The sequence below is a fragment of the Oncorhynchus keta genome, chromosome 10 (assembly GCF_023373465.1).
Source record: "Oncorhynchus keta strain PuntledgeMale-10-30-2019 chromosome 10, Oket_V2, whole genome shotgun sequence".
Lineage (NCBI taxonomy): Eukaryota > Metazoa > Chordata > Actinopteri > Salmoniformes > Salmonidae > Oncorhynchus > Oncorhynchus keta.
Window position 1 is genome coordinate 48,282,203 of NC_068430.1, and position 25,859 is coordinate 48,308,061.

Here is a 25,859-nt window from a genome sequence, read left to right on the forward strand (position 1 = left end):
GTTTTCTAGTTTCCCGTTTCTGACCATTCTGCCTGCCCTGACCCTGAGCCTGCCTGTCGTCCTGTGCCACACTACTCTGGATTACTGACCTCTGCCTGACCTGACCTGACCTGTCGTTTGCCTGCCCCTGTTTAAAGAATAAACTTTTGTTTCTTCATCACTGTCTGCACCTGGGTCATACCTTAAAACATGATACAGGCATAATGTAACTAACTATCTGCATAGCTCAGTAAACCTGTTGACATTCATACATAGACATCACATTGACATTACACATTCTGTATATGAAAAGATCTAAAACAAGGGTGAGATCCTAGCAGGGTAATTATGAGTTTGGTTGAAACTGCACACAGATATTATTATATTATTATATTATATTATTGTTGTAATCCCTACATGTAACAATTTGTACATTCACTGTAATTACACCTGAACAATGTAAAAACTATGTAAATACCAAAAACCATGTAAATAATAGTTATAGCAACACTAAGTGACTTGGGCATTCAAAACCCTTACATTGGCACAGTGAGATCTGAGTTGAGGCTTAAAGCCATTGTATCATTATCCTATACCGCATACCGTATGAGTGATTTCATAGCTTTACAGTAGTGGATGTCAGAGCCAAACTAAATTTGCGCAAAATTATAAATTCAACATACTGACCATTGCAAAGCAACATAAATCGTGAAAATTATGATTATTCCTAATGGAAATTTATGAGCAGTGAATAATTGTTATGTTGCTGTGGCCTGCTGCTGTTTATTATGGGCACCAGTTCAGTTGTAATGGTGATCAAGAAGCTGAGAAAGGATCCCCCTATAGAGTCAATTTTCGTATGATGTAGTGGCCCATTATAATTGTCAACGGTACCCCATATGGCCTGATGTGTAACCAAAACAGAGTGCAAAACAAGATTCAGCTGTTACATCAGTCTATCTGTTACATCTTGAACTTTTATGGGAAATCTGTCACATTTCTCAATGAAAACTGTACCCAACTACCTCATCCCCATATTGTTATTTATTTTGTTGCTCTTTTGCACCGCAGTATCTCTACTTGCACAACATCATCTACACGTCTATCGCTTCAGTGTTATTGCTAACTTGTAATTATTTTGCCACTATGGCCTATTTATTGCCTTACCTCCCTAATCTTGCTTTATTTGCACACACTGTACATAGATTTTTCTATTGTGTAATTGACTGTACGTTTGTTTATCCCATGTGTAACTCTGTGTTGTTGTTTGTGTCGCACTGCTTTGCTTTATCTTGGCCAGGTCGCAGTTGTAAATGAGAACTTGTTCTCAACCGGCCTACCTGGTGAAATAAAGGTGAAATAAAAATGTTTAAAAAAAAGTTTTGCAAGGGCTTTACTTTTGAGAGTTTTGTTTATATTGTAGTTATTAAGCATTATTTTGAATTTCTCATGACTTACTGCAACGTGCTCTGTCCAAGATTCCCCAGTACAGGAGTAATGTTATGGTTTCAAATATGCTTCTTTGCACGGATATGTCTTTTCAACATAAATTATTTTTCAGCTCAAAGCTGCAGAAATATGTGACAGCTATTTTAGTTGAGATTGTACCACACGTCTTAATGAGGAAATAGCAAACTTATGCAGATATCAAAATGTTATACTGTACCTGTTCTTGTCTTGCAGTTTAGTGATTTTAGAAGTCTGTACCAATAATTCCTTCTCCAGTTTGTCTGTAGATAATGAGTTCTCCAACAACTTGATCTCAATTCTTGATGTCTGGTTCATAACCTACACATAATGACAATAAATGGTAACACTTTACTTAGAGTGGTGATATGTAGCATTCATTCTCAATGCGTCGTCAATTATTTCCAAGGTAATGTACAGAACGGCAGCCTTAATCCTTTCCTTAATGATTACTATGTCACCAATATAAGTAAAGTGTTACCAAATAAACAGATTCCACCAACGTGTGAGCAATGTTAAAAAATAAATACATTCCACAGTTTTATTCTGTTGACCAGAGAGACAAATTAGCATTATGAGGCTATGCAGAACTTTTACCTCTGATGATGTTCTTGAGCCAAAAGGGGTCCTATAATTGGACAGAAATATTTACCCGAAATGACCTTTATTGGACAGAGAGCTGCAATCTTCCATAAACAAATGAGCAAACATTTTGCCTAAAACTAAGGATTGGTGTGGTTTTATGAGATAATAAATTGATTTGTATTATACTGAACAAAAATATAAACGCAGATTTCAACAATTTCAAAGATTTTACTGAGTTACAGTTCATATGATAAATCAATCAATTGAAATCAATTAATTAGAACCCAATCTATGGATTTCGCATGACTGGAAATACAGATATGCTCACAGATACCTTCACAAAGGGTCTCGGGATTTCGTCACGTTTTTTTTTGTGCATTCAAATTGCCATCAATAAAATGCAATTGTGTTCATTGTCTGTAGCTTATGCCTGCCTGCCCATACCATAACCCCACCATGTGGCACTCTGTTCACAACGTTGACATCAGCAAATCGCTCTCCCATACGACGCCATACACAAGATCTGTTGTTGTGAGGCTGGTTGGATGTACTGTAAAATTCTCTAAAACAATGTTTGGTAGAGAAATTCATATTAAATTCTCTGGAACCAGCTCTGGTGGAAATTCCTGCAGTCAGAATGCCAATCTGTGGCAATGTGTTGTGTGACAAAACCACACATCTTAGAGTAGCCTTTTATTGTCCCCAGCACAAGGCGCACCTGTGTAATGATCATGCGGTTTAATCAGCCTCTTGATATGTCCCACCTGGCAGGTGGATGGATTATCTTGGCAAAGGATAAATGCTTACTAACAGGGATGTAAACAAATTTGTGCACAACATTTTAGAGAAATAAACTTTTTGTGTGAATCAAACATTTCTGGGATATTTTATTTCAGCTCATGAAATATGGGACCAACACTTTACATGTTGTGTTTATATTTTTGTGCAGTGTATATCATTTGAACCAAACAGCAGACATTCAAGCCAAATATTAACGTCTATTAGCAACTTAAGTTCCATAGTGTGTCTCTTAGGATATATTTTTTATAGAGTATAAGTTTTTGTTTCATGCATATCCTCATTGTTAATTAGTTTTATGGAACATCTCATTTAAGAAGCATATTTGAGATTCTGATCACATATAACTCAGATGTAGCCATTACCTTAGCCTCGACAACGTTTAACTTGTGGGTCTGTTCTGCAGTCTGAGTCAACAGGTTAGTTCCGATTTCCAGCATGGTAGCAGTCTGGTTGTGTACTGGATGGTCTTGAATATGCACCATCTCCATCTTGATGTTTTCCTGGATATACGTTTCTAGCTGCAGACACACAAAAAGAAATGTTTAACTTCTAGAGCCCCAGGTTTTTATATTCTACAGTAGATTCATTTCAGTTTACCTTCCCACCTTGTGCAGTAATTGTTCCATATTTTGGAGGGTAAGTATGGAAAGTTAGGAAAAGGTTGTTGTGAAAAATGTATATTTTAAAATAATTTTTATCTCTCACATACAGTGACAGATGATCTGAAATCTCAACATTTCCAGTCATTGAGTTCAGTCAGAGTGGCACAAATTTCTACATTGCTTTAAATAACCACAATTCCTGAGCACCCCAGGTTGAGGACAGGCTGTTTGTTATTAGAGACATACTGCACCCCTCTTCGTAGTCATCCTATGACCTGGGCTCTTTGGGAACATGCACTGGTGCCAGCAAAGGTGCGGAGAAGTGGCCTCTAACTCAAACTCAGCACAAATAAATACTCGGTCCCCACGATATCAGAAAACACAGAGAGAGAGAGGGAGCTGATACATTTATCTTAACTGTAACAAACACAGGAATCCCTGGGGTATATTTCTAATGTGGTCAGTAGAACATTAGCGTGATAGCGTTTTAAAGGTTCAAGTTATTCACAGGCATCAGTGTGCCCTTGGTTTGTTGACAAGACAAAAACGACCAGAGGAAGTAGATGGAATATGGCCAATTTTCCTCGTCAAGGTTCCCTTGACACTCTAATTACTTTTGCAATGGCTAATAACTCCACCTGATTCAGCCATGGCAGGGACCGGAGGTTTAGTGGGGGGAAATTAATTGACATAAACAAGAAACAAAAAGGTCACATTTTTTTGTTGGTTCCCCAAAGACACAGTGTGCTTTTACTGGTTAATTGACCCTTGCTTCCTGCCTTTGGATTAAAATTACACAAGACCTGCCCATAATATGAGTTTGGGAACACAGCTACACTTTCTAAGGGTCTGTTAAACTGCTGTTAATTTAAACCAGATGTCTCGTTCTTTCTGATCCTAGTACCTCGGAGTGACTGTGTGACCAAACAGCCCTAATAAAAAAGGGAACTGGCACTGATAAAGAACTAGGTAACAACTGCATAGAAGTGTGTCTGGAACTATTGCAGGGGAGTCATTTCAGCTAAACCTAGGGTATGGCAGTGTGACAGGGAATTTCCCTGCACGGAATTGTTATAAAATTGAAGCTCATTTACTGCATTTCTACACAATTTAAAAACTCAAATAGTTTATTTTGGAGAACAGCAAAAAACAAACAAAATTGACTCCAGCCATTATCACCTTGTTGATGTAGCTTCATTCACCTCAGTCAATAGGGGACTTAATGTTCTACAAACCCATGTCATACAAAAATGATCTGCTACGCACTAGCTCAGCATCTGCTCTGTTTTGAGAAAAGATTGCGCTGTTTCCTGCAGCTGAGTGGATGGGCTCTCCATAAAGCCAGCCAGCCATACAAACAGCCTTCCCTCCTGCTCCCAGGTGTTTGCATGGTCCTAAAGTCAGTCGGGTTAATACCGCTAAACTGTATTTGTCTATTTATCAATATTGTAATGATTTTAGTAGCCTATTTTAAACTGTTGGTGTTGCTAGGGTATGGTGACTGCTAGGGTATGGTGACTGCTAGGGTATGGTGTTGCTAGGGTATGGTGACTGCTAGGGTATGGTGACTGCTCGGGTATGGTGACTGCTAGGGTATGGTGACTATTTTATTAGCACTTACTTGTAACCTTCAAGCTGTTGTGAAGGCTGGTATCACATACAATAAATCTCCATCCCAGCATTCGTGAGACATTACAGATCAATCATACACCGTCATACCAAATGGTCTCATTGCATGACAAGTGAACACATCAAGATGATCACTCAAAGAATGCACACATTAGCTGAAAATCACTGCCACAAAACTGAAAAAACGTGTATATTCAAAATGTTCAATTTAGCAAGTAAGTGAGTGGTTAGCGAATGGTTAGTGGTGGGTTAGGGATTAGTTAGTGATTTATGGTAAAGCATAGAAACTAGTTAAGTTTAGGATTAGAGATAGGCCTAGATTAGATTTTTTTTTAAACCGTTAGGGTACATGAAAAAATGTAAACAACAGGCATGGATTCATACCACCATCACGCATACCTTGGTTCAAATAATGGCTGTTTGCTCGATCGTGTCTGGGGTGCCAGATGGGTGGGTTTGTACTTTTTTTGACAATTTGATTGGTTCCATTGTACAAGGCAAACTCAATCAAGCACAGGTAAAGTATTTTAAAGATTTCTAATACTATTTGAAGCCAGGTTTGTCGTGAACTGTGAAATACCGTTGTAAATACTTTCAGAATTTATTTACTATAATTCATCGTATGATTATTACATTTGAAAAGACAATTCCTGAAATTGGGGACACAGGGTAACCGAAACAAAAGTTGTCCAACTTAATAAGGCATTTTGCGAATGAGTCCAAAGCTAAAACACATACAGTGTCCTTGGCCAGTCGCACACGTTTCTCTGTAATCCCCCCAAATCCTTAATATCTTTGGGGTTTGCCTCTGTCTAGGTTGCTGCCTGAAGTCAACCACTCCACTAAGCTGAACAAAACAATAACTTCCTGCTCCTGGGCTCTTGACTGGTTTCCAGAAGAACTATTAGTAGTAAAACCGTTTTAACCCTCCATCACTTCACTCTCATACGACAAGCCCAAACACGGACTGAAGCAATGGCCTGAGGTTCTGTTGCTAAATGAATTTCCAGTGGCATGGAGGAAGGCCTCCGTCAAACTAGGAAAGTTAGATAGATTTGAATAATTCATTTCCTAATAAAGATAAGAAAGTGTGGTAAGAAGGGGTTTCCTTAAACCTCAGATTAATTGGGAGAAGAGTGGATATTCCAAGAACTTGATTAAAAACGAATGTTGCATTATGTGTTTATGGTATTCATGAAGACATGGTGGAATCTAGGGAAGTATTTTAGACACGGAGAAACATTGGAGTCATAAGAGTCATTCAAATTACAGCTAGGCTGATTTGATTTTGTAGACTGTGACTGTATCAATTCAAAGTATATTAAAGCCTCCAGCTTTGACATTAAACCCCTAATTGCAATACCACACATTATACCTTCAGCTACAATGACATATTTTGTTATAAGTAATAAGACCAGACAGCAACTGTCTGCGGGGCATATCTGGTTGTTTTGTGACAGAAATGGGCTCAGATATTGTCTGAATGTGGGATATTCACACTTTCCTATGGGCCAGATCTGGCTTGAGGTAAGTGGCCCGAACAGCTTCCTGTAGTTGCTGGCCCACTTTTGGACTGAATGTGAGCTGCATTTATCTTGCTGGGAAAGTTCTGGCCTTTTCATGGCCAATATCTGGTTTGGTTAAAACTGTGTTAGCCTCTCTTGAGCTTAAGCCATTGCATTAGTTTGTGGAGCTAACGCAACTATTCTGGTCTCAGGCAAGGTTACTCAACACGTTACAAGGACATCAATGGCAAAAGTGCATAATGATGGCTGAATACAGACATGCCGTCATTGTTTTAGCACTGTGTGTTAAGACGATTGTTATGAATGATACTGCAACACTCATAAAGGTGTTATGGCAGGTTTCATAAAGGTGTTATGGCTGGTTTCAAAAGGTGTTATGGCTGGTTTCATAAAGGTGTTATGGCTGGTTTCATAAAGGTGTTATGGCTGGTTTCATAAAGGTGTTATTTTTTCTTCTCTTTTTATGTCTCATAGAGAGAAAAATGGATAGGGTTCAAAGATCAGCTCGTTCTACATGATATGGGATAAAGATGTTGCTATAGAATACGGACAGAGCCATCTTGGGTGCGGCACAAACATATTCCGATTGATAAACACAGCATGAAGCATTCTTATTGCTGAAAGTCCACAATGTGGATGTATCATCTGGGAGATGCATGGAAAACTCCCCTGAACATTGCTCAGTTTAACCTCAATACAAGCCAAATGTGTTTATGTTGGACGGATCGGAAACATTGTCTGCCTTCAAATGTCACTCTAAAAGAGTGTTCCGCAACAACGTTATGTAAATGTTGTTGTTATGTAATAATGGTTTCTAATTTGTGTTCATAGGACAGCATTGTTTTTACAGAGAGTCATGTTGTTGAATGTTCAAGTGTCCCTCTTTTTCATCACTCAGTTAGAGAAGCAGTTTCAGCATCTTTTGAACGCTGGTTTGAATCTAATTGTATGAAGTTGTGGGAGTTTTGTGGAGGCCTAATTTGGGTGAAACTTATTTTAATTTTATATGATTATCTAAACTCTAGTGCATCATCCTCCACCACACACCGAAAATAAAACAATGACCAACCACTGAAGCTACAACCTTCAAAATTAGTTTAGCAACTCTTATTTTGGGTATTTCTTATTACCATGGATTTTTGAGTAAAGAAGGGCAAAACAGTTATTCCACACCAGGTGGCAGTTGGCAGGCACAAGATACAATGATGTCCTGATGATTGAGAAGAGCTGGCGTGTTTACAAAGCTTTAGGGTCTTATGTATGGAAGTGGGCTATGCTAATATTGACCTAAACATACCTTCCATTTTACGTGGTGCCAAGCAACATCTAATCCCTGATGAAAAGTGACCACTGTGCTGAGCTTCCTTATCCACAATCCTCTAGCTGAAAACTTCCCACAATAACAGGTCATCAAAAACATATTGTTACGTAGAATATTATCTGTTTAGAGTACACAGCATTCAAGTCCATTCCTATCACATTGTACTGTTCTGTTGCTGCAACCTAAAATACATAATGACTATGACTGTACCGTGTAAGCCTCGCAACACTCTCTGAGTATGTGGGAGGGTCAGGGGGAGGTTGCTAATCCCCTACAAACAAGCTGCAACAAACATCTCACTCATCCAGGCCCAAATCAGGACCAGATGGACAAAGTCAACAATGGGTACTGCAAGCAAGCTAAAGGTCCCTTTCTCTAGCTCTGTCAACATGTACAGTGCATTCGGAAAGTATTCAGACCCCTTGACTTTTTCCACATTTTGTGACTTTACAGCCTTATTCTAAAATTGATGAAATACTTTTTTCCCCTTCACCAATCTACACACAATGCCCCATAATGACAAAGCAAAAACATATTTTTAGAAATGTTTGCAAATGTATTAAAAATATCACATTTACATAAGTATTCAGACCCTTTATTCAGTACTTTGTTGAAGCACCTTTGGCAGCGATTACAGCCTCGAGTCTTGGGTATGAAGCTACAAGCTTGGCACACCTATATTTGGGGAGTTCTCCCATTCGTCTCTGCAGATCCTCTCAAGCTCTGTCAGGTTGGATGGGGAGCGTCGATGCACAGCTAAATAGGTTTCTCCAGAGATGTTCAATTGGGTTATAGTCCGGGCTCTGGCTGGGCCAGACAAGGACATTCAGAGAATTGTCCCAAAGCCACTCCTGCGTTGTCTTGGCTGTGTGCTTAGGGTCGTTGTCCTGTTGGAAGGTGAACCTTCGCCCCAGTCGGAGGTCCTGAGCACTCTTGTGCAGGTTTTCATCAAGGATCTCTCTGTACTTCAACCCGTTCATCTTTCCCTTGACCCTGATTAGTTGCCCAGTCCCTGCTGCTGAAAATCATGCTCAAAGCATGATGCTGCCACCACCATGCTTCACCGTAGGGATGGTGCCAGGTTTCCACCATGCTTCACCGTAGGGATGGTGCAAGGTTTCCACCATGCTTCACCGTAGGGATGGTGCCAGGTTTCCTCCATGCTTGGCATTCAGGACAACGTGTTCAATCTTGGTTTCATAAGACCATAGAATCTTGTTTCTCATGGTCTGAGTCCTTTAGGTACCTTTTGGCAAAGTCTTAGCGGGCTGTCATGTGCCTTTTACTGAGGAGTGGCTTCCGTCTGGCCACTCTACCATAAAGACCTGATTGCTGGAGTACTGCAGAAATGGTTGTTCTTCTGGAAGGTTCTCCCATGTCTGTCAGAGTGACCATTGGGTTCTTGGTCACCTCCCTGACCAAGGCTCTTCTCCCCTGATTGCTCAGTTTGGCCGGGCAGCCAGCTCTAGGAAAAGTGTTGGTGGTTCCAAACTTCTTCCATTTAAGATTGATGGAGGCCACTGTGTCTTTAGGGACCTTCAATGCCGACTAAATGTTTTGGTACCCTTCCCCAGATCTGTGCCTCTTCAAATTCCCATCTCGGAGCTCTACGGACAATTCCTTCGACCTCATGGCTTGGTGTTTGCTCTGACATGCACTGTCAACTGTGGGACCTGTGTGTGCCTTTCCAAATCATGTCCAATCAATTGAATTTACCAAAGGTGGACTCCAATAAAGTTATAGAAACATTTTAAGAAGGATCAATGGAAACAGGATGCACCTGAGCTCAATTTCGAGTCTCATAGCAAAGGGTACGAATACTTACTTAAATAAGGTATTTCAGTTTTTAATTTTTAATACATTTGCAAAAATGTCTAAAACCCTGTTTTTCGCTTTGTTATTATGGGGTATTGTGTGTTAGATTGAGGAGGGAAAAAAAGTAATTTCATCAATTTCAGAATAAGGCTGTAATGTAACGAAATGTGGACAAAGTCCAGGGGTCTGAATTATTTCCGAATGCACTGTGTATAGTGCATTGCCTTGTCTATGTCTATGTCTCTTGCATACAGTGCCTTGTTTCAAAGACCAGTGTAAAAGTACTTCAATCGCACACCCCGTTTGTCCTCCTCAGCTTCCATCCATGGCAAATGTTACCCGAAGAGGGAAGTAGGTGATGGTTGGGTGAGAAAGGCATTATTTGCTATGGTGCATTCATACTGTACTATATGAATGCCTGGTTGGGGGCAGGGTTGGGCATGTTACTTTCTGAATGTAATCCAATACAGTTACTAGTTACTGTCCAAAATTGTAACCAGTAACGTAACTTTTGGTTTACCCAAAACTCAGTAACATAATCTGACTACTTTCAGTTACTTTTGGATTACTTTACTCAAGAGGCATTAGAAGAAGACAAAGAGGATCCATCAAACGTATTTGGTGTGTCATCATAGTAGTCTCTGACTTGTGGTCAGACTTGCTCAGGTGGAACAAACTTAAACTTCCGCCTTTTTATAATTATGAATTGAATGTCATTGAGAAAGCAGACAGGTGTCAATGTATTTTTTCGCAAAAACATCCTTGCCAAATTCAAAAGTAATCAAAGAAATAATCATCTAGTTTTTCGAAAGTATCTGTAATCTGATTACAAGTACTTTTGCTGGTAACGTAAAAAAATTGTACTCAGATTAAATGTAATCACTTACACTCAAACCCTGGTTGGGAGGATATGGTTTTAAGCTGACCATAGGGGATGATACTGTGTATATGCATATGGAGTTCAAACCCAAAACACATAAAGGTCCTGCTTATCAATCTTGTTAATCAAAGACCTATTATTTCAAGCCATGTCACGCCCTGACCTTATAGATCCTTTTTTTCCCCTCTATGTTTGGTTAGGTCAGGGTGTGACTCGGGTGGGAAAGTCTATGTTTTCTATTTCTTTGTTTTTGTGTGTGTGTGTGTGTGTGTGTGTGTGTGTGTGTGTGTGTGTGTGTGTGTGTGTGTGTGTGTGTGTGTGTGTGTGTGTGTGTGTGCGTGTGGTTCCCAATCAGAGTCTATCGTTGTCTCTGATTGGGGATCACATATAAGTTGTCATTTTCCTTTTGGGTTTTGTGGGCTCGGCTTTTGTTTTATGTTTAGTGTCTGTACCTGACAGAACTGTACACTTTCATTTTCACTTTTGTTATTTTTGTTTGAGTGTTTAAAAAAATATTTTAAAAATATCATAAACACTTTCCACGCTGCGCTTTGGTCCACTCTTCGCTTTGGTCCACTTTCGACGAGAGCCGTTACAAGCCATTTGACTTGGCACACAGATGACTTCATTTTTGAAACACAGGGATTTGACGTTACATGTCGCCCTACTTGTTTTATTAACTATGATAATAAATAGCCCCCACATGACGATTAATAAAAGCTATTAACAAACTCCGTTGTCAATGTGTTTTCACAGATGGCATTTGACGGACATCTAAGATTAACAACATTTTGTAACTCGGGCACTGTTGAGTCTGTCCATCTACAGATGTAGGCTCTTAATTTGATCACTATTTTGTTACTGAGAATTTCCCTGCAAGGCAGGACTTGCGAAGTAGTAGTGCATTTGAGTTTTAAAAAGGCTTCTAAAGTTTGTACTTTTCACACTGAAATGTCAGACTTGACAAACGAAATTTCCATTAATTATAATCCACATAATAATTCACATTTCCTGCTGTAGCAAACTGGCTCAAATTAAGATCCAACATCTCTACTCTGTTTTACCTTGATTTGTGTCTTGAACGCATGCAACATGCTCAATTAGCCTGGATAGCATCTCAAGAAAGTGCACTCTCCCCCAGAGTGGCACTACATTACACACAGAAATAGAAATCATGTTGACAACAAGGAACGGGACAAAGTCAACCTAGATCTGTCTATCTAATTAAAATCAGGGTAACACTTTATTTGTATCGTCCATCTGTAGACTATCTGTCTATCTACAGACTATCAGCAACATTTCAAATAACTATCTATTAACCTTAACCCTTATCCTAACCCTAAACTTAACCATTACCCTTAGTCTAAACCAAACCCTAACCATAACCTTAGCAAGCAGTTGCTTATCAACAGATAGTTTGTTGATAGTATGACTGTATGTAGAGCATCTACAGATGGGCTATTTGGACTACACAAATAAAGTGTGGCCAACATCAGCCATGGGGTTTCATTGTCCAACGATCTGCTGTCCTGCTGAGGAGACCTTGCTGTGGATTTTAGAGCTTGAACAAGGCTTGTTGGTTCTCTGTGATAAAAAGGGAATGTTTTCGGCGCTTGGCCTGGCTCCAGGGTATGGAGAGGGGGGTCTCTAGAGACCCTGCATGGTTGTGAGCAGACTGGCGCTCTGCCACATGCACTGTGAATCTGCCCCCGTTCCCAACCCCTCAACCCCCCCCAACCCTCGAACTCCGATATCGCCACTGCAACACTCCCCATCTGATCATACTATTTCCATGGCTACAGAAAGCTCCTTGCCTGCCAATAAGCCTCATAGAAATAAGTCATTTTCATCAAAAAGAGGCTGACTTTTTAGCTCTGCCGCTGATAACACATGTCCATGTTAGAGACAAATACTTGGCCTTTTGGACATAGATAAATCTCACATCATACAGCATGTGCTTGTTCGACAGCACTTTCATCATATAATATGACAGTATATCTTAAAAGGGAGCCTAACCTTGAAGCCACATGCACGTCGTACTCTGGAATGTGTCCACAATGCAGTCATTGTAATTCAACATGATAGGAAGGACTGGAGTCTAGTTCTTAGCCTGAGAATCTTCCCTACAGAATGGAATATGTTAATGAGCCATAATGTTGCCATATAGAGCTCTTCCAATGGCTTGGCATGCAGCATTTAAAAAACTTGTTCAGTTAAAAAAATGCCGTGACTAATGGCTTTATCATCCTGGGACCCTCTCAGAGTTGAAGGCACTTCAAAGAGTTGTGAACGGATATAGTGAAGCGTAAAATGATTCCCAAAAATTCAAAGAAACAGTCAGAGACATAATATACTGTATCCTATTTGCCGAAGGTAAAAGAATCCAGCGAATGTAATAGATGGTCTGAAAATATGACCCACCATCAGAGGATGTACGTTCCATCACGTTCATTGATAAGCATGCAGTAAAATAAGAGGATTTATAGAAAGTTTTAAAGAAAAATATTGCATTTTTGAATGATTCTATTGTAATTTTGTTCAAGTTATTCAACACATGTTGTTCGACACACATGTTGATCTACTCTGAATTGTAGAGAATCATCCATATTATACAAATGCTGACTGGTATGTCTGTTATAACAATTGCATGGATTAGATGGGATGATAGACTTAAAGGCTATATTGAATGTTTTCCACGTCATGCATATGGTTGCAGTATGTATGGTCATATTGGCACATTGTGTATTGATGCATGAACATTTTACAGTCTGACATAGATTCTTGAGCAATTCTTGACCATTTCTGATAGAGAAGTGACAGATCAGTAACATCTTTTTAAACTGACTTGTTATAAGCATTTATATATTATATTATTATTATATTATTATTATATATTATTATTATTATATGAACCCGTACAATGTCTTATTAGGCTTATCGGTTTAATAATATTTGAATAGACTGAAAATAGCTGTTATTTAGTCAGGATCATTATGAAATAGGAGTAAGACATTACAAGGGGTTTCTTACATGCTTATTGGAAGTTTTACATTTACTGTACCTGTCGGCTTTAAGGTAAAGTGTTACCAAAATATCTATTTAAAAAATATGTACGGACGTAAAGGCATGACACATCCTCTTCTCCATTGTTTGTTTTTGTTGAGGCGCACCTCTTCATTACGAAGAGTGTCACTGTCACGATCACAGTCTTCGTGGAAATGACCGGACCAAGGTGCGGCGTGGTGAGCGTACATTTTACTTTATTATAAATGTCGCCAACAAAACAAAAACCAACAAAAACAAATGTGACGCTTACGAAGGCTATACAGGCCACTAACAAAGACAACTACCCACAACTAAGGTGGAAAAACAGGCTGCCTAAGTATGATTCCCAATCAGAGACAACGATAGAGAGCTGTCCCTGATTGAGAACCATACCCGGCCAAAACATAGAAACACAGAACATAGAGTTTCCCACTCGAGTCACACCTTGACCAACCAAACATAGAGAATAAAAATATCTCTACGGTCAGAGCGTGACAGTCACTAACAAATCAACAATCATAGGAAAAAGCGTATGTTAAAATGTTATGACGAGACACACTGAAGACACCACCACTACAATCTCGGTTTGTTTAGAGGAGAAACTAAGAGCAAAGCAAACAGTACCCCAAAATGGTTTCATTTTTTCCCTTCACTTTGAATAACTTATAATGAGGTGGAGGGTTAAGACCATATTTGACTGAACCAGATTCCAGCCTTAATTATCATTATCAAAGTTACAAGTCAGCTGGAAGCAAACCATGTTTACTTAGCAATTGAAATCATGCTGTGACCAATCGCAAGGAGAGAGCTGACCCTGTGCAAAGGGAAAGTGCAGTGCTATAGTGCAAGTGCAAAGATTCCTCTCCCTAAGCTAATGCACAATGTTTAATAGACACTGCTAAGGCGAAGGCTAAGACTGAGTAAACTTCAATGGAAGAGAGCCTAAAGAGTGAAAAGAGTGAGGGGTAGTTAGAGTTTATGAGAAACACCATAATCTTTGAAAAGAGTACAGATCCAGAAATGGTCTGAACTACAACATAGTATTTGTGGTAAATAAATCAGAGGATACCATGCTCCTGGTAGCCTGGCAGAGTGAAAACTGTAAAGCCCGACGCTGGAGTAGAGATGCAGGGGAGTCAAACATTTAATAGGAACAGACATGAAACAAGACAGGAACAGTGTCAGCACACGGGTATACAAGGACAAATGACAATCAATGCTGAATCGTGGAACAGAGTGGGGGAACAGACAGATATAGGGGAGGTAATGAAATAGGTGATTGAGTCCAGGTGAGTCCAATAATCATTGATGAACGTGACGGGGGAAAGCAGGTGTGCATAATGATGGTGGCAGGAGTGCTTAATGCTGGGGAGTCTGAGCCCCAGGGGGGAAGAACGGGAGCAGGCGTGACTGTCCCGTCCCCTCTAGGGGCGCCACCCAGCGTCCCACCTCGGCAAGCCTGACATGCCGGCCGAGGCGTGAGAGCCTGGCGAGCCGGCTGAGGCCTGACATGGGATGGGCGCCTTCCTGAGCCAACCTGGGCAAGAAACCTCTCAAGCCAGCTAGGGCGTGACAGGCCGACGAGCTGGCTTAGGCACCCCCGGTTCCATCGGTGGCGCCCCCCAGACCCGACATTACCACCAACCGGAAAGGCAGCACAAGACAGGAACAGCGTCAGCACATGGGTATACAAGGAAACATGACAATCAATGCTGAAGCGGGGAACAGAGCGGGGGAACAGACAGATAAAGGGGAGGTAATGACAGAGGTGATTGAGTCCATGTGAGTCCAATAATTGCTGATGTGCGTGACACGGAAGGCAGGTGTGCGTAATCATGGTGGCAGGAGTACGTAATGCTGCGCTCTAGAGCGCCAGGGGGAAGAGCGGGAGCAAGCGTAACAATTTTGCATCTGATTAAACTCATATTACTGTTACATAATGTCAGATACTTGTGAAGATGTCAAATTGCTCATATATTTATTGGAATCATGATGGTAAAGACATCTCATATGCAATACATGAAGTTTATTTCTAAACCGTTACAGCCACACATTTTTCACATCTGTGTTTTTTAACCAGAAATGATTGCTTATGGGTACCTTCATGTGTGTGTAAAATATTACCATTCTCAAATGTTTATTTGTATATTTGAGGTGTGTATAATATACAGTACCAGTCAAAAGTTTGGAAACACCTACTCATTCAAGGCATTTTTTTTACTTTTACTATTTTCTACATTGTAGAATATTAGTGAAGACATCAACACTATGAAATAACACATATGGAATCATGTAGTAACCAAATAAGTGTTAAACAAATCAAAATACATTTACAATTTGAGATTCTTCAAAGCAGCCACCCTTTGCCTTGACAGCTTTGGAGACTCTTGGCATTCTCTCAACCAGCTTCATGAGGTAGTCACCTGGAATGCATTTAAATTAATAGTTATGCCTTGTTAATTTGTGGAAATGATTTCCATCTTAATGCGTTTGAGCCAATCAGTTGTGTTGTGACAAGGTAGGGTTAGTATACAGAAGATAGTTCTGTTTAGTAACATACCAAGTCCATATTATGTCAAGAAAATAAGCAAAGAGAAACGACATTCAATCATTACTTAAAGACATTAAGGTCAGTCAATGTGGAACATTTCCATAACTTTTAAAGTTTCTTCATGTGCAGTCGCAAAAACCATAAAGCGCTATGATGAAACTGGCTCTTATGAGGACCACCACAGGAAAGGAAGACCCAGAGTTACCTCTCCTGCAGAGGATAAGTTCATTAGAGTTAACTGCACCTCAGATTGCAGCCCAAATAAATGCTTCAGAGTTCAATTAACAGACACATCTCAACATCAACTGTTTAGAGGAGACTGTATGAATCAGGCCTTCATGGTCGAATTGCTGCAAAGAAAGCACTACTAAAGGACACCAATAATAAGAAGAGACTTGCTTGGGCCATGAAACACAAGCAATGGACATTAGAATGGTGGAAATCTGTCCTTTGGTAAAAATTGGCGATTTTTGGTTTCAACTGCCGTGTCTTTGTGAGAGGCAGAGTAGGTGAATGGATGATCTTCGCATGTGTGGTTCCCACCGTGATGCATTGAGGAGGAGGTGTGATGGTGTGGTGGTGCTTTGCTGGTGACACTGTCAGTGATTTATTTAGAATTCAAGAAAGACTTGCATTCTGCAATGATACGCCATCCCATCTGGTTTACCCATAGTGGAACTATCAGTTGTCTTTCAACAGGACAATGACCCAAAACACACCTCCAGGCTGTATAAGGGCTATTTGACCAAGAAGGAGAGTGATGGAGTGGTGGAGGCCAGATGACCTGGCCTCCACAATCACCTGATCTCAACCCCCTGGAAGCCTGTATTTCAGACATAAGGGAGGGATGGTTGCAAATGTTTTAATTTTAAACTCAGAAAAACCAGAGATGCTAGTTCTGGGTCACAATAAACAAAGAGAGCTGCTGTTGGATCTGACAATTAATCTTGATTGGTGTAGTCATCTCAATTAAAACTGTGAAGGACCTCGGCGTTACTCTGGACCCTGATCTCTTTTTTGATGAACATATTGTAGCAGACCAGGGAGTTGGTGTCAAAACGTTTACACAGAACAGACATGGACAGAGTAGGATGAGCTCAGTTTCAAAGGTGTTTATAATAGTCCAAACGAAAAGAATAGGTCTCCCCCAATAGACCCTCTCTGGGATACCGTCTTCTGGGCTCCGGGTCTTGCTGTATCCTGTGGGGATCAAAAACTGAACTCCCTCCTGGTACCTCTGGTACCGTCCCCAACTATACCGGAGTCCTTTCCTCCCCCCAGTCTCTCCCCTGTGTGCTTCCCTTCTGGCAGCTTCATGGGAGTTGTACAGCTGGTGAACAATCAGCCCTTGATTACTCACCAATCCCCAATCAGCCCCAATTAGTCCTGGCCGGAGAGCCCGTCGAGACCTGGCACGTCCTGCAGAAGGAGCCTTCGCCTCGTGATGTATACTCCGTCTGTCACCAGGCCTCGACGAGTCTCCCCCTGGTGGCTGACCTGCTGTACGCCACAATATCAAGAATATTTCAAGGACAGCTTTTTTCCATCTCCATAACATTTCAAAAATCAGAAACATTTTGTCCAAAAATTATGCAGAAAAACGAATCTATGCTTTTGTCATTTCTAGATTAGACTACTGCAATGCTCTACTCCCTGGATACCCAGATAAAGCACTAAATAAACTTCAGTTAGTGCTAAACACGGCTACTAGATTCCTGACTAGAACCCAAAAATATGATCACATTACTCCAGTGCTAGCCTCTCTACATTGGCTTCCTGTTAAGGTGAAGGCTGATTTCAATGTTTTACTGCTAACCTACAAAGCATTACATGGGCTTTCTCCTACCTATATATCTCCGATTTGGTCCTGCCATACATACCTACACGTACGCTATGGTCACAAGATGCAGGCCTCCTTATTGTCCCTAGAATTTCTAATCAAATAGCTGGAGGCAGGGCTTTCTCCTATAGAGCTCAATTTTTATGGAATGGTCTGCCTATCCATGTGAGAGACGCAGACTCGGTCTCAACCTTTAAGTCTTTACTGAAGACCCATCTCTTCAGTAGGTCCTATGAGTGTAGTCTGGCCAGGGGTGCAAAGGTGAACGGCAAGGCACTGGAGTGATGAACTACCCTTGCTGTCTCTGCCTGGCCGGCTCCCCTCTCTCCACTGGGATTCTCTGCCTCTGACCATATTACTAGTGCTCTTCCATGACGTCTTTGGAGTGGTGCGTCACTTGAGTGGGTTGAGTCACAGACGTGATCTTTCTGTCCGTTTTTTCGCCCCCTCGGGCTCGTGCGGTGGAGGAGATATCCGTGGGCTATACTCAGCCTTGTCTCAGGGTAGTAAGTTGATGGTCTGTTGATATCGCTCTAGTGGTGTGGGGCCTGTGCTTTGGCAAAGTGGGTGGGGTTATATCCTGCCTGGTCGGCCCTGTCTGGGGTTATCGTCGGACAGGGCCACAGTGTCTCCCGACCCAACCCCGGTCTCAATCTCCAGGCTCCAGTATCTATGCTGCAATAGTCTATGTGCCGGGAGGCTAGGTCTGTTATACTTGATATAATTATTCTGTCTTATCTGGTGTCCTGTGTGAATTTAAATATGCTCCCTCTAATTCTCTCTCTCCCACTCTCCCTTCCCTCCCGGAGGACCTGAGCCCTAGGATCATGCCTCAGGAATACTTGGCTTGATGACTCCTGGCTGTCCCCAGTCCACCCGGTAGTACTGCTGCTCCAGTTTAAAGTCTTCTGCCTGCGGCTAGGGAACCCTGACCTGTTCACCATATGTGCTTCCTTGTCCCGAACCTGCTGTTTTCGACTCTCTCTACTGCACCTGCTGTCTCGGCCTTTGAATGCTCAGCTATGAAACGCCAACTGAAATGTACTTATATCTGAGATACTGACCTGTTGCACCCTTTTACAACCACTGTTTTTATTATTTGGCCCTGGTGGTTATCTATGAACTTTTGAACATCTCAAAGAACAATCTGGCCTTAAATGGCCATGTACTCTTATAATCTCCACCCAGCACAGCCAGAAGAAAACTGGCCATCCCTCAGAGCCTGGTTCCTCTCTAGGTTTCTTCCTAGGTGCCTTTCTAGGCAGTTTTTCCTAGCCACCGTGCCTCTCCATCTGCATTGCTTGCTATTTGGGGTTTTAGGCTGGGTTTCTGTACAGCACTTTGACATCTGCTGATGTAAGAAGGACTTTATGAATACATTTGATTGATTGATTGATTGATTGATTGATTGATTGATCAGATGATCTGGCCTCTACAATCACCACAATCAATGGTTTGGGATGAGTTGGACCAGAGAGTGAAGGAAAATCAGCCAAAAAGTGCTCAGCATATGTGGGAACTCCTTCAGGAAGGTTGGAAAAGCATTCCTGGTGAAGCTGGTTGAGAGAATGCCAAGAGTGCTACAAAGCTGTCATCAAGGCAAAGGGTGGCTACTTTAAACAATATAAAATCGAAAATAAATAAATCAAAATATAACAGTTTTTTGGTTACAACATGATTCCATGTGTTTTTTCATAGTTTTGATGTCTTCACTATTTTTCTACAATGTAGAAGCCCTTTAATGAGTAGGTGTGTCCAAACCTTTGACTGGTACTGTATATATATATTATTTTGCCAAATACTATACAAAACATTAAGAACACCTGCATTTTCCATGACATAGACTGACTAGGTGAATCCAGGTGAAAGCTGTGATCCTTATTGATGTAACTTGTTTATTTGACTCTGTGGTAGTCTCATCTAGATATCTTAAGATAAATGCACTGTAACTGTAAGTCACCCTTGATAAGAGCGTCTGCTAAATGACTAAAATGGCAAATGTAAATGTTTTATGTACAAATCTCATATTACTGTTTTGACATTTTTTTTAATTAATGTCACAAATATATAGTTTTTTATTTATTTGATTTTTTACATTTGACTGTGTAAAACCTAGCAGTACTACTTATTTCTCTGAGAGCGAGGCAGATATATAGGGTTTTGCCAAAGAAATATCATTAGTCTCTCTAAAAACAAAACCACCAAGTGATATATTCAAACAAATACATGTCTGTCATTGAACAAGCCCATGCCATAATTAGATGGTGAAAAAACAAACCAACCTTTTTCATTAGTTATTTTAACAACAAAAGCTAATTTACCAACATTTCTGAAAATGGATATACACTCCGTGTACAGTTTATTAGGTACTCTCATCTAGCACCATGTCGGACGCCCCTTTGCCTCCAGAACAACCTGAATTCTCCTGGGAATGGAACTGTTGCTCAATTGGTATTAAGGGACCTAACGTGTGCCAGAAAACATTCCCCACACCCTTACACCACTGCCACCAGCCTGTACCATTGACACCAGACAGCATGGGGCGGCAAATCCTGACTCTGCCATCAGCATGACACATACGGAACCAGGATTCGTTGGACCAGGCAATTTTTTTCCACTCAATTGTTCAGTGTTGGTGATCCCGTGCCCACTGGAGCCGCTTCTTCTTGTTTTTAGCTGATAGGAGTGGGACGTCTGCTGCAATAGCCCATACGTGACACGGACCGGGGAACAGACATGCCGTTCTGCACTCCACTGTTTTGAGCCGCCTGTTAGTTTGCACAATTCTTCCCGTTCTCCTTCGTCCGCTCATCACAAGCTGTTTTTGTCCATAGGACAAAGTTTTTTGTTTGTCGCACCATTGTCTGTAAACCGCAGACACTATTGTGTGTGAAAAGCCCAGGAGACCAACCATTTCAGAGATACTGGAACCGGTGCGCCTGGCACCGACGATCAAAGTCGATTAGGTCACTCACTTTTGTCCATTCTAACGTTCAATCGAACAGTAACTGAATGCCTCGATGCCTAACGTGGCCACATGACTCAATGTCTGTAGGAGTTAACCATTTTTTGTGATTGGGGTGGTGTACCTAATTAACTGGCCACTTAGTTTATAGCATTTTGGAAAGAAACTCTGCACATATTTGTTATTAAAAGCCCTGGAAGAATGTTTTGCTACAGTAATGGCCAAATGATGGTGTTCAGTTCATGTGTTCTTTACTTTTCTTCAACCACAGTTTCATGTCTTGTAAAAACAGCTATTTGAATCCATCTAATGCTTCACAATATCACAGTAATGTGCAGTTTGAACTCTCAACAGAGTCATTTGGAATTCAGAAATTTCTCCTACAACGCATTCTCAAAATCAAAATTGCCCTGGACTTTGTAGAGAAGAAACAGTACTGCAGTACACCATCCATAAATATCACATGCAACTATAGTTGTTCCCTTTGGCCAGAGCCTCCTAGTATAGGAGTTTCCAGTAGGAAATAGGCTTGCTGATGGTCTTTCACTAACAATGGATCAAACTGTAACATTTAAAAAAATGACACTAACATAATAACATTTGTATTTATTGTACCTGGCAAAGCAGTGGTTGATAGATTGTCTTCATGAAACGAAAATCTATCCAAGAGCAAGTGCGTTTGCATTACTCTGATGAATGATTAAATATTAGTATCGTTGTCAAAGTCTGATTGGATGCCAGACCCTCACTGTTTGGCAGACGCACCGTTTTACTGGTAGTTGAATCCTCACTAATTTTATTCTGAGCCACGGGATGCGTCCCAAATGGCACCCTATTCCCTACATAGTGCACTTAGATGGGCTCTGATCAAAAGTAGTGCACTATTAAAGAACAGTGTTCCATTTGGGATGCAACCATGGTGTCAGATCCATTAGCATGGCACCTATTAACATGACACAGGTATATTTACAGCTAACACTGTCTGCCTTTGGGCTACCAACCCCCACATGTACGTCACACATCCTTGGAAGTCGTTTCAGAGTCACTTGGAGTTGGTGTCAGAGTCACTTGGAGTGGGTGTCACTTGGCACCCTCAAACAGGCAATAAGGAATACCAGTTAAAACTATACTCTGAGCAGCGTCTAACCTTTAAAACAAAGCAGCAAACACAGTTTGTGTCTACCAACCTCAGCTCCTCTAAAAGGGAATAAGTAATAGCAGGTAAACTACACACTGACCAAAGTCTAACTTTTAAATCCGAGCAACAAACCAAGTTTGTGTCTGTGTAGGGAGCTGGCATCAAACATACTGACAGGTTTACCTTGAGCTCTGTTCCAAGCCGTCCTTATGGTACCCAGCTTGCTACTGTGCCTCTTGCCTTACATCATTTACATGTGATCTCCAGGCAATATAGGCGTAGACTCCAGATTACGTGCTTGATTAAGAGCTAATATATCTGATTTCGGATCAGATTCTGGTAGAGCTATGTCAGGCCCTGTCTGCTTCCAAGTCCTCGACGTTGCTGTCAAGGAAATAATGGGAAAGTGATGTTTTTTTTTTGTCCTGAGTATGTTTTTGTTTCTGCCAACTGCTTCCTTCAATAACCTTTCTTATAGGAAAGGCCAACTGACAAATTCATCTTGTAAGTATTTTCGTACAATGGGAAATCTGTTGGTTGATTAGTGAACCAGTGGACACAGGGTTTGCTAATGTATTTGGCTTTTTTTTAGCATTGTTTAGAAGCTAAAGGACTTTAAAAAGCAGAAAGACATAAGGCAAGGCCAGGCAGCATGGATAAACCCTCATTCTTGCCAGCGTACACGAGAAACAGAAGATACAGCTTAGTTTTGAGCAATGAACATCAGATGTTACAGACAGTATCGTATCGCCATTTTACAGTACTTTCATTGATGCAGTCACATATGCATTCACATCGATCTGACTTTAGAGGCGTAGAAGCTCCAACCTGGCTCCGTCGGTCATAGTTCCAACATAAACCAGTTGGAACGGAGACAGAAGCAACACACAAGCCAACGATTTACGAGGGAGTTAAGAGACGTCCTTATCACTGTCTGGGAGACCGATAGTGGGGATGGTTCCTTCCACTCCAATGTTGACTGATGTCGTTGCAGGCGACAGCAGAATCCATCTAGGACTTCATTCTTTTCCCAGAATGAACTCCACATATTGTCGAGGGCATGGCACTTCGTATGAGGCTTTGAACAAGGGGTTCTCGTCATCAAACATGTGGCAAATTAAAGCTGTAAGAGCTTTTGATGCGTTTCTGCAGAAGTCAGATCCTTCCGATTGATAAGCTGGTAATCAGCGGAGGCTGATCTGAGATCTGGCGTTAGAGGGGAGTCCCGTGACAAAGGCCTTTACGAGGTCGTTAAAGACACTGCAAAACGCACTCCCCTCTCCATGCCCTTCACAGCCTGCAGTGAAAACATTCTCAAACTATTCCCAACATTTCCTCCCATTTTTAATAATCACTCCAATTCACTCCCTGCAGGGAAATGAAACCAGTGAGAACCGAGAGACAAAAATCTATTAACTAAGGCTTCAGGGACTTGTTAATGCAGTATTATAGGAGGAGAAACTCTGCGTATTCAAAGAATCATTGCTATTAAGTATTATTAGAGCTGTCAGATAGAGATTGGTAGAATCTGTTTGAAGTATACTATAAAGAATGACGGCGCTGGGACATTGGCAAGGTATCCTCAAACAGATCTTCTGTGCAGGAAGAATACTACAAGGATTCAGCGATATACGTTTGAATTTGAAGTTGATCTATTATTGAAATAGTTTGTATTTGCTCTTTTCTTATGTTCAAAGTTCAATGCACAACAAAGTATCACAACCGCAACAACCATTCATTCACAACAATTACAGTTTTGTCCAAAACGATCGTACAAAATAATAAACTGGGTACCCAGTTTGAAATGTGAGTGCACTCATTTTTCTCAGTTCAGTTCAGTTCCTGCCACGATGTACCAGTCAAATGTCCCTCTAGAGATAAGGTGATGATGAGGATTGTAGAAGCTGCAGATGACGAGCCTCTGTAAACTGCGAAATGATCATCAATATCAAAAGCATTAATGCTTATGTAAATATCCTTAGTGGTTTTAGATCCTAAATATTATGTACACCTTAGTTATTAATCAAGACAGGCATAGAACTCAGCTAGCTAACTCACCATGATTCTTCGTTCACAACATCAAGGGAAAAGACTCCCAATTATCTTCTGGTTCAGCACACTGATTATCTAAGCACTTGATTCTTCTGTAGTAGTAATTATTACTTTACAACTTTGGTTTCTAGTTGGTTTCTAGATTTCTTTCTGCTTCAAAGTTTGTGGGTGCTCTTCTCCAAAAGCCAGATGGAAAGAGAGCGAGATCGTTCAGACTCTAGGGTTTGCCAACAAACTCCAAACCCATAAGATTTGTGTAAAGAAATTAACTTTAAGCTGTCAGTACCTGCAATTGGGCACTATAATTACTTTTAAAAATACATTTAGTACCAGTCAAAAGTTTGGACACACCTCCTCATTCAAGGGTTTTTCTTTATTTGTACTATTTTCTAAATTGTAGAATAATAGTGAAGACATTAAAACTATGAAATAACACACATGGAATCATGTAGTAACAAAAAAATCTTTAAGCAAATCAAAATAGATTTTAGATTCTTCAAAGTAGCCACCCTTTGCCTTGATGACAGCTTTGCACACTTGGCATTCTCTCAACCAGCTTCATGAGGTAGTCACCTGGAATGCATTTAAGTTCATTTGTGGAATTTCCTTTCTTCTTAATATGTTTGAGCCAATTATAAGTTTTGTGACAAGGTAGGGGTGGTATACAGAAGATTTGGGAAAATACCAAGTCCATATCATGGCAAGAACTGCTCAAATAAGCAAAGAGAATCGACAGTCCATAATTATTTTAAGGCATGTAGGTCAGTCAATGTGGAAAATGTGTGCAGTCGAAAAAACCATCAAGCGCTATGATGAAACTGGCTCTCATGAGGACCGCCACAGGAAAGGAAGACCCAGAGTTACCTCTACTGCAGAGGATAAGTTAATTAGAGTTAACTGCAGATTGCAGCCCAAATAAATGCTTCAGAGTTCAAGTAACAGACACATCTCAACATCAATTGTTTAGAGGAGACTGTATGAATCAGGCCTTCATGGTCGAATTGCTGCAAAGAAAGCACTACTAAAGGACATCACTAAGAAGAAGAGACTTGCTTTCGCCAAGAAACACGAGCAAAGGACATTAGACTGGTGGAAATCTGTTCTTTGGTCTGATGAATCCAAATATGCGATGTATCTTTGTGAGACATAGAGCAGGTGCACGGATAATCTCCAATGTGTGGTTCCCACCGTGAAGCATGGAGGAGGAGATATGATGGTGTGGGGGTGTCTTTGCTGGTGACACTGATTTATTTAGATTTCAAGGCACACTTAACCAGCATGGCTACCACAGTATTCTGCTGCGATACGCCATCCAATCTGGTTTGCGCTTAGTGAGAATATCATTTGTTTTTCAACAGGACAATGACCCAACACACATCCAGGCTGTATAAGGGCATCAGATGACCTGGCCTCCACAAGCACCCAACCTCAACACATTTGAGATGGTTTGGGATGAATTGGACCGCAGAGTCAAGAAAAAGCAGCCAACAAGTGCTCAGCTTATGTGGGAACTCCTTCAAGACCTTTGGAAAAGTGTCATCAAGGCAATGGGTGGCTACTTTGAAGAGTCTCAAATATAACATATATTTAGATTTGTTTAACAAACGTGTCCATATGTGTTATTTCATAATTTGGATGTCTTCACTATTATTCTACAATGTAG

At 40.8% G+C, this 25,859-nt stretch overlaps 1 protein-coding gene across 1 annotated transcript in view; it reads right to left on the reverse strand.

Annotated features, from left to right (window-relative positions):
- Positions 1-25,859, reverse strand: part of angpt4 (angiopoietin 4) — a 41,289-nt gene that overhangs the window by 10,164 nt on the left and 5,266 nt on the right. The window contains exons 2-3 of the mRNA XM_035778467.2: positions 3,195-3,350; positions 1,646-1,767 (exon numbers count right to left, since the gene is read on the reverse strand). Of these exons, the coding sequence (XP_035634360.1) occupies positions 1,646-1,767; positions 3,195-3,350 (278 nt within the window). The remainder of the gene's footprint in view (positions 1-1,645; positions 1,768-3,194; positions 3,351-25,859) is intronic.